This window comes from Hyposmocoma kahamanoa, unplaced genomic scaffold (assembly GCF_003589595.1).
Source record: "Hyposmocoma kahamanoa isolate Upper Pololo Valley unplaced genomic scaffold, ASM358959v1 170372, whole genome shotgun sequence".
Classification (NCBI taxonomy): domain Eukaryota; kingdom Metazoa; phylum Arthropoda; class Insecta; order Lepidoptera; family Cosmopterigidae; genus Hyposmocoma; species Hyposmocoma kahamanoa.
Genome location: NW_020653617.1, coordinates 1 through 10,553, shown reverse-complemented (window position 1 = coordinate 10,553; position 10,553 = coordinate 1). Strand labels below are relative to the sequence as shown.

At 33.3% G+C, this 10,553-nt stretch overlaps 1 protein-coding gene across 1 annotated transcript; it reads right to left on the bottom strand.

The window, feature by feature from the left end:
• Window positions 1-836: 836 nt before the first annotated feature.
• On the bottom strand, window positions 837-9,952 carry LOC113225734 (nose resistant to fluoxetine protein 6-like; the record flags this gene model as incomplete). The annotated part of the gene is made up of 7 exons (XM_026458135.1): window positions 837-975; window positions 1,928-2,121; window positions 2,414-2,622; window positions 3,346-3,460; window positions 4,275-4,468; window positions 4,772-4,851; window positions 9,664-9,952. Coding segments are annotated over 7 exons (1,220 nt in total), but the record flags the coding sequence as incomplete, so codon positions are not given.
• Window positions 9,953-10,553: the final 601 nt, after the last annotated feature.

Sequence of the window (10,553 nt, the reverse complement as noted above, 5' to 3'; positions counted from 1 at the left end):
AAATCGATGCGACATTGAAAGTCTGTATAAAGATTTTTTATTTCATTTAAAAGGTCGACACATAATATTTCCATGGAACATTATTTTGTACCTCTGTGTGTCTTTTGGATGTAGTTTTTTCTAAATAATGTTGTGAATAACAAGAACATTTCGCACATTCAACATCATACTGTCACTAAACGAAAATTTTGCTTTTTTTTAAATTTTAATTAATTTTCACAAACTTTAAACTTCATTTTCCGAAAGTTGACATATTACAGTGTTAGATTTGTACAAAAAATGTAATACTTACAATAAATAATGATAATTTATTTCGAATGACATTACAAGAATAATATTGTTTGTTGTTTTTTATATCGCACACACTCATAGCCCTGCGCTAGGGAAACCCTGTATCGCGGGTGGATGGATGGACACACGCATAGGTAGACAACCACATAAATATTATACCCAAGTTCACGACAGGAATAAATGTAAGCCATATAAATATTTCTCCCGGCACGGAAATCAAACCCGGGACCTCTGTGTGGCAGTCCAGCATGGTAACCGTTCGGGAAAATTATAAACAAAATTACCCATAAAGAAATCTGCTAAAAATATGCAATTCACAGTAATGCCTCATGTATGGACGGTCTAACCTGTCCGCTAACGAGCGCAGGATGGGGTCGGGGCTGTCCAGTACCAGTGACGTGTTTTGCTTTAGTAGCAGCGGCTTCAGCACCCCACGCGTATTTTTGGGATCATCCCTGACACACTACAGAAGCGGGACAGCTGTAGCAGCGCGCAACGCATTGTTATATTGAATCCATTACAATACTTAAGTAAGTTCGTCTTACCTTTGACAATCGAATATTATTTTCACGCCAATAGTGGATCAAGTACCCAAAGCACATTCCAACAACGAAAGGGGAACATCTTGTTAAAGTATTGAGGTAATAGTTTCTCCAGTATCTTTGACCCTCTTCCATGCTTAATCTGAAATAGAAAAGCTCATATAAATAGGTAACAGTTATAGCTTCGTAAAGAGAAGCTTGACTTCTAATTGGGAGGCCCTCGGTTTAAATTCCACCAAAAGATCCTTAACCATAGATAATTTAAAATCACATATACAGTGTAATAATCAATATTACAACGATGAAAAACATCATGGTATACTTGCATGTCGCACAAGTTTCAAAAAACTACGATTTGTTGGAGTATGACCTAAAATCTATCCTTACATAGTATCCGTGCCCCGAAGTGGGATGAATATAGATGAATGATCAGGAGTTATATTAAAAGAACTAAAATACTAGGTGCGTGTGTACGTGTGTGTTTAGGCCACAAGGCTTTGCCGAGCGGCCTAAGTAATGAACAATTAAGTAATTCATGTATACAATATTTTGTCTATGAGTAAATTAAAATAATGAAACACAACCAATATTTAATTTAGGTATTTTTGTTAACAATTCTCGACAACAAATTCAAACGAAAGCCAAACAAACGCCACAAAACCCAAGAGATAGAAAGGAAATGTCCGTGATTGGCCAAGTACCGCTTAAATTTCAACCACTCGGGTGGCAGTAGAGCGTTTGAGTAGCGTCCTATTCGATATTTTATCTTGTTTTAATTAGCAAAAATACGAGGTTCTTTTTTTAAAACTCATAATAGTTCAGTGTACTAGATAGATATAGAACTATAATGAAATTTTCAGTTCAGTGGCGAGTAACATAGACAATAGAACTTTGGTTCAGACGTAAAAAGAACGCCTTTATGACCTGGTTTATGAAATTATAAATACCTATCTACGGAAACTATAAAAGTTGTAAAAGGTAGGACAAATATTTTGATCAGGAAATATGATACTTTATATCGGCGTATAACCAAATCAGTTAAGGATATTAAAGATTAGTTTCAATCAATTGATTCATATTCAAACAATACTTACGCAGGTCGAAACATTGTTGCAGTAAATTTATTCAAGAAGTTGTAAATTGTTGACGCAGTGAGACAAACTAATAATCCAGCAATCAAAGCCGACCAGGCACGATTCTTTTTCCCAGACAATACCCAGAATAAAATCAGTGGAGACAGAATATATAGTTGCATATCGATTGCTAAGTACCAAGTATGAGGTAGACACTGAAAACAAACAATCTCATATAATGGGCACTTAAATATAACCTATTCAAAAGAATTATCATAAAACTCTTGAATATTTATTAGCGTCTACAGCAAGGTATATGACACTATATCATTATATTTACAGATTAAGCTGATCCGTTAAATACAAAATATCTTGTACTATTAGGTAAGTGAATTTAAACGTTAAAAGCTATAAAAAAAAATTAAGGTGGACATGTTAAATCACATGCATCTTCTTTACATATTCTAAAAATACTGTCACAAAATATAAGAAAACGTTAATACATACTATTGGTGGTACATAATTTTGAACATAAAGCAATGTTGACCACCAGTTTATTCTACACTCTCGGGTCCTTTCACCTACTTCGTGCCAGTTTGGACCGTCATGAATATAATGAAAAACTCCAACTTGCAGTAATATGGTACTGGCTAGTAGAGGAAACATTCGTAGAATTCGATTGAGGTAAAACAGATGGAGTTTCTTTAAAAGTTTCACTGTAAAATATACAAAAGGAAGATTGTGTAAATTGTTGAATAGAACAAGAAAGAAGTGTAGAGGTGGTATAAGGTAGAAATGAATTTATCGTTGGTTGGTAGAGGCTCGTTGTATTGTTGTAGTGTGGTAAATCTTATTTGTACGGATTCAATATGTGCGTCTTTACGTTATCTTACACTATTTCATAATTTCTTTGCTTGCACCAATAGTGCTTTAATGTGAAATGGTACATTGGCACGTCTGATGACTACAACATAAGCAATGGCAGGATAAGACCAAGCCACAAATACTCTAGCCACGATTCCAGAGATTGTCTTTTCTGTCGCGGTATATGATACAGTTACTAGTTTCAAAGAGTTAAAAGGTCGTTACAAAAAAAACTTTACGTAGTGATTTAACTAGTGATGCGTTGAGACTTTTAGTTTTTCAAATTATAAGAATAATTGACGGCCTATATCCGACTTGCACATAACCCGAACTGTGTTATTTAGCATTCAATAATTTTCGAGGAGCATCAGTAGTACAGTACAATAAAGTAGGTATCCTGAATGGTACAATATAAATACATAGAATTTAATTTACAAATAGATGGGGCGTTAAGCATTTTTATAACAAATAAACAAATAAATGTCTCAATTTTATAAAATAATAAACGACAAAACTTAAACGGATATGAAATTAAATTAACATCAGATAGTCGAGATACCTGAAAATATACTTACTATTGCTAAGTTTCCCAACAGTAGTGTAGACAATCAGCAAACCGCTTAGTAAGAAGAAAGTGTCTACAGCAATTGGGGCTGCAATCACCCATATCGAACTTGAAGATAAACCCCACTGCAATAGAATATGAAGAAATTAGTTTATAACGAGTGTTGTAATCAAACCATTTAATACGGACACAGCTATCTATTCTAAGTTCAGGGTTATTAATAGTACCGAGAGAGCTAAACAGTGACGCAGATTTCCCGATGGATAATGATAGCTGCAGCCTATATCTGCGATGATAAAGAGTATCATTATATTGCAAGCGTGTTGCCGGTCGAGTGACATAAGATCTTGAAAATTCTGTGTCTATAATTATGTTGGTTCTCCCCACTCCTCATACCGGAGCACAGCAAAATGGTGGCACCGTCCATGGTGGGCTTCGTGCAGATAAAGAACCCTGACACAAGTGAAATTATATGTTTTTTGCTTTAAGTCAATGGATTTTAAGATAGTCATCATCATCATTTACACGTCCCACTGTTGGGTACAGGTCTCCTCTAAGTTGAGGCTTTAGACCATAGTCCTCAATGCAGGCCCAATTGAAGGTGGAGACTTCACACGTTTCCCGAGGGTTGTGAACCTTTTTCGACCTGGAGGTTTCCTCACTATGTTATTCTTCAACGAAAAGCTCATAGTAGATTTCAAATTAAATTTTACCGAGGTGAAAACTCAGAATTGCGAGTCCGTATTCGAACCCACGGGCCTCTGTTTGAGAGGCTGTGGCTCAAACTGTTAGGCTACCACGGCTTGTTGAGATAGTAATATTGTAAAAAGAAAAATGTATACCAGGATCTTAGGCATTTTAGAATTCTGTCTTTTTAATTCGTATTATGTATAGTGACAGAGTGATGAATTATACATAATACAGTAAACATCAAAGTACCCTCAAAACGTCCAGCATATTAACAATATGTGGTGCTGTTGCAAATGTGTGCCCGATTACAACCCAAGCCATAGTTATTGCTCTAATACCGTCAACACATTCTAAAGCACCGCGAACTGGTTTATATGTAATAAGACGGCGACAATTTCTGTGCACTGAGAACGCCAGATTAATTTTGTTCAATGCCTTGGGATCTGAAATAAATAATAAATAAAAATTACAAAAACTAAACAATCCTTCTCCAAAATTCAAAATCTACCCTATTGTAATTACCACAGTACGATACAAGTTAGTCTGACACGCTAACTTTCAAAATCATTTAAACATTCCAATTTCTAAAATAAAGTAATTTATTATCAGTCGTATATCGAAAACAATAAGATGCATTTATTTTCAGACGATATTCTGTTTCAATCGAATTACATCAATCAGATATTTTTGGCATATTTAGAAGCTCAAAATAGCAAGACAAGAACACTTGCTTAATAAGAACTTACCACGTTTACGAATAAGTGTATTCCAAATATCGTAGATTGTACCACAAATGGCCAGTACACCTAGTAAACTGAACATGCCACTAGAAAATAAAGTCTCTTATTGATATAGGCGAATTAACATGATTTTTTATAATGTAAAATAAATAAACGCTGTATCATAATCTAACCTGATATTAAGCGACGTTGAAGTTGAAAGAAACATAACGATTAAACATTACTTAAAATGCAACTTTAAAAACGTTATTGAAAATACAAGTGAAAGTACTATGGTTTATAACACAAACTAGTGTTATAAGCCGTAGTACTTTCATCATCAGTATAAGGACATATCGCATTCCATACCCTCAAATTCTACACCTCCTAAGTATACTGAAGCAAGTGACAATTTTGGGATTTTCGTTTTTTTACATATTTGTCATTAAAATACTTATAGGTATATAATAATTATCTGCCACAAAAATTGCGTGGTGAAATTCCTTTTAATTTCGGAAATAAAATGACGCATAAAAATGTATATGACACCAATTTGTAACCCGGTACGTTGTATACTGCGCCAAGTCACTTGCACCACAGTACGCGACGCAGATTTAGTGGAAGTGGCGTAAGTGTGGTGTAACTTGAAGTTGCTTCAGTATGCTGGCTTATCATCGACGCATGCGGGCACTGCCCCAGTATGCTCAAGAGACTGTTGATGCGGCATACGTCTAATATACCTACTACGTATAAAATTAAGTTAAATTTGTGTGTAAGATTCAATTGCCGTATTGTGTATAATTAATTAATGTTTGTAATACACGTAATATTTTAAAATGAAGCGGTCGAGAGGAAAGAATATTATTGCATTAGTTTTAAACGAACCACAAGACCGGGAATCAAACTGTAAGTAATTTTATTAAGTTTATTCTATAATTAAGCACTTACGTGCTGTCTATAGTTTTTTTTAATTTAACGACGGTTTTTAAAGAATGTTTGTCAGTTGCACCAGTGTACTAGTTTACACCTTTTATTTGTAGAATCGTATTTACTGGTGCATATCGATGTATGTGCATTAATCATTATTTTATATACTAATTTTCAGCTTCACCGCTATCACCAGAAGCCGAATGTTTACAGGATGAAATTGAATTTATAGAAAATATTGATTTAGATTCTCTAGAACCAGAAGAGTTTTCTGAAACTGTGCTTTACGAAAATACATATATGTCTGGAGCGAAGCCCCTCTTCGCCTAATTCTGTCGAGCTAGAAAGAATTTCTGCTGTCGTAGATGTGCGTGACCGAAAATCAAGCAAGCCAAGCATAATACGGGATTCAAAGTCTTCGCGAAATATGGATTTGCAAAAAGAAAAGTCACCCGAATTAGAAGCTTTGACTCCGATGCCATCACCTTTAGTGATATTTTCTCCAGTGGACACCGATATTTGTTTTGAGTTCGGTAGCGATAATTCGCCTTTACCTACAGATTATACCGACTCACCGGTAAGCACACCAGGTAATCGTAAGAGTAAATTTGATCAGAAAAAAGATAAAGGTCAGTTGCGGGAAACTTATAAAAGTGTGTGGGCTGACGAGAAACGAAAATATAGTGTAAATCGTGGCTTAAAATACCAAAGTAGAAGTGAAAAAATCAAATCAGAAAAAAATATTAAATCACATTGCACCATAACATGTAAAAACAAAAGTACGTTACATTTTACCGAATCTGTGTGGGAAAAATATTTAATATAATTTAGAAGATAGGCAATCATACACGACAATCGGATTTTATTTCAAAATATGTAAAACGAGAGATGAGAAACAGAGTAACAAAGTCTGATTCCAAGAGGACTTGCACTATCAAATTTGTTTTTTCGGCAAAATACTGAAAATACCTATGAAATTACGTTAAAACCATAAAACCAGTTTATAAGTTGATGTTCCTAAACACACTAGGTATCAGCTATAATTTTTTAAACATGGCTTTGAAAAAGTTTCACCAAGGAGACGGTACTATTGAACCTGATTGCAGAGGTAAGCAAAGTCATCATCCAAGACTATAACGTCAGATACTATAAAAAGTGTTTGAGATCACGTTAAATCCTTTGCTCCTGTAGAACGCCATTACACAAGAAAACAATCTAACAAATTATATCTTGAGGGTACTTTCACTTGTCCTAAAATGTTCGATTTGTATACGGAGTGGTTTGACGTTACCAAACACGCGGCAAAAGCTATTAATGTTCGACAATACCGTGATATTGTTAAAAAAACTTTCAATGTAGCGTTTCACATAACAAAAAAAGATAAATGTGATGCTTGTCACACTTAAGAAAATTTAATGAATTCATCCGAAGAACAAAAATCCAAACATGTTTGGCATTTGGTAGAAAAAATAGGGCAAGAGACTTGAAAAAAAATGTCAAAGATATATGTACAAATAATAACAAACAAATAGTAACTATTGAATTTGATTTACTAAAAGCTTTAACGACTCCTCACGTAAACGTAAGCGTGTTTTAATACAAAAGAAAACTTAACGTATATAATTTCACAGCCTTTAATTTGGGTTCACTTCAAGGCTATTGTTACTGTTGGCACGAGCAATTTGGTAAAAAAAGAGCAAATGAAATTGCCAGTTATATACTAAATTTATTTCAATCAAAGCTCCAAGATAATGTTAAAGAGTTTAGGTTTTGGTCCGACAATTGTGGAGGCCAAAATCGTAACAGGATTGTATTTCTCATGTATGTACGCTTGCTGAAAATATAGCATAACGATTACACATCGTTTTCTAGTAGTAGAACACACTCAAAATGATCTAATTGAAAAGAGAACGAAAAACGTTACAATTTACACACCTGAGCAATATATGGCTATTCGTATGGCAAAAGCTGCCAAACCTTATAAAGTCACAGAAGTTTCCCAAGAATTAACATTTGACTTTAAAAGTTGTCTGCCTCTTTTTAAAGGGTACCAACGGAGAAATCGTTATGTGAAACCAAATGTGTGAAATACATATATCACGTGAAGAACTTTTTAAAATAAATGCAAATGTACATTTGAAGACGATAGTTATCATTCAATTGGATGTTTTTCCAGTAAAAATATAATAAATCGACAAAACGAGCTTACAATTGGCTTAAATAATATCACAGTAGCTTATCACGAAGCACAACCTATTGACAAACAGAAATATAAAATGTTAATGATCTTTGTCAGAGTGGTATAATTCCGGCTTAACACCATGGCTTTTATAGACGTTAGTTACAAAAAGTGACAATTAGAAAAACTTGTGATTCGGAAGTGATCTCAATCGTGGTTTATTATATTCAATAATTTGAAGTTATTGAACATAAATATAAGATTTTCTAAAATGATTAAAGACCAAATCTTTCGAAATAAGTAAGTCACGTTCCTAGATTTTTTATCAGTACCAAACCGGTAATTATCAATAGGTAATTTAAGCAGTAAGATTGGTTATGACAATTGTGTTAAATTTTTGTAAGGTAAATAATGTTTAGTTTTTTATATTTAAGAACATTAAAAGTACAATCTCTTAAAATTATGATTCATATGTAAAATTTTGTGCCACAATAAAAGCAATTTACAATTGAATTTTATTTTTTTATTTTATTTTTTCATTTGAATATAGAAATAGAATTATGTATTGCCATAATCATCTTTACAAAAGGTAAAATCTGAGCCATAGGAATCTGCCTGAATAGGCGCCAAATTAAAAAAACGGTACATTCTTACCATTTTTGAAATATATACACATAATATTATTAACAGTGTACAGGCATAAGTAACATTAATTTAAGCGTATACTGCAAGTGACAAATATGTCGATAAGGTAAAGAAATGCTAAAGGGTAATCGAGCATGAGCTATGTCATTATTTTTAAAGTATATGGCCCATGTCACGTAATTACCTATTAATATAACAAAAATATATAAAAATTTAACAATTGGTTTATTACGATGTATACTAGAACAAGTGGTAGTTAACTTAGCATACCATAATCTGGAACACATTAAATAAGCGTAGTTCTATTGATGAACACTGAAACGCAGTACTTTCAATACAACAAATACAAAATTATATGACATTATTTTACAGATAAAAAAATGTTACTGGTAATTATTCCTTTGCACAGCTCTTTTGTAAAATCATAATTTAGCAGTTGCCTCAGTATACTTAGGAGGTGTCGCATGATTTTCAACTTGTTCATGATATTAAAAAAAAAAATTAACAACAACAAACTGCGTTGTCATATTAGTTAAGAAATATGTAACATAATGATATTGGCAATGACTTATTTTTTCGGATCTAAAATCGCGTATATTTGTTTTTTTTTTTTTTTTCAAACTTAAACTAGTAACGTTTCGGGTACTTTACAGGTTTTATAATCACGCCTGACAGATCATGGGTTCTGTAAAAAGCCTGCAACGTTAGTTCGTTTGAAAAAATGAATATACGCAATTTTCGAACGCAAAAGCCCTGATTTATTTCCAATGTGTACGCGATATCCCAATAACTCTATATGTACATAGTAATATATAAAATTTTTATAGAGTTTTACATTCAACTATCAAACAAACATAACTACGATGAAGTTAAAGTATAAATAAAAATCCTATATATACTTACATAGCCACATAAACCCCTGGTGACCATGGTTTGTCATTTTTGAATCGGCAAAATTGTTCCTCAAAACTGATCAATCCAGTTCTAATGAGATTTGGTAACGCCTGTCTTATGGAGCAAGGCTTTGGTATGCAAACAGATATTCTAAAGTTTAAACCACCAAAGTTACCAGCGCCCGTTCTATAAAACAAATATGTTTACAGAATCCTTCCAGATTAATTACAAAATTATTAAAAATAAACAATTTAACTTTAAATTTGACTCTTACCTTGTCGTTTCACTTGATATCCCATTTAGAGCTTCAAAATTTTTCCTTATTCTTTCATATAACTTTATTTCATGCAGTAGAGTGTCACCAGCTTCGTATATGTTTTTCAGTTCATCTGTACCTCCCAATTTCACAAGACTTGCCAACCCAATGCTTATTTGGCAATACTTCCCATCAATAACCATGTCATCGATTTTTCTGTTAATACCAAGGCATTGACGATAGTTACCCTGATCTATAAAATTTCCTTGCAAAATCCCTCTCGGAACTCTTGGACCTGCTTCGAGAACTGTAAAATTGGTTGTTATTATTTAGAACCTAGTATAGAATTAAGTTTACTAATATCCTGTGGCTAAAGAAACACATTGTTATCACTAATTTGCAGATTTGTACAAAACATTAAAAAACCTGTTGCTCACATGTCATCATCAGAAGCGTGTCGTTTAATATCAAATACTCCATTTGTTTTTTACACTGCTCAGCATCTAAGATGTCCTCGTATATACTTGGATCAAAGGGGGTACGTACGACATTCCCTTCAATATCTGCTCTTGTATGTTGGTCACTATTTACTTTACCAGTTACTACTAACGTGCTAAATACAACAAAAATAATTTTATATAACGCCATCTTTCTTGAAGTTCCAAAAGTAAGGACGCTGGTACTAGGGACACCTACTGTGTCTTTTTCACTAATGATGCTATTTACGGCAACATTTAAATTTAGTTCATTAAATATGATTAAGTTCAAGTTTTTTATCTTATCCACACTAATAATCAAAAATTCATCGTCAATGATAGTAATCAAGCCGTCGTAAGATTATTACACGTAACAATGTGCTCCTTTAAACACATGACGACGCACATTTCCTTATCAGTAATCGTCAAAAT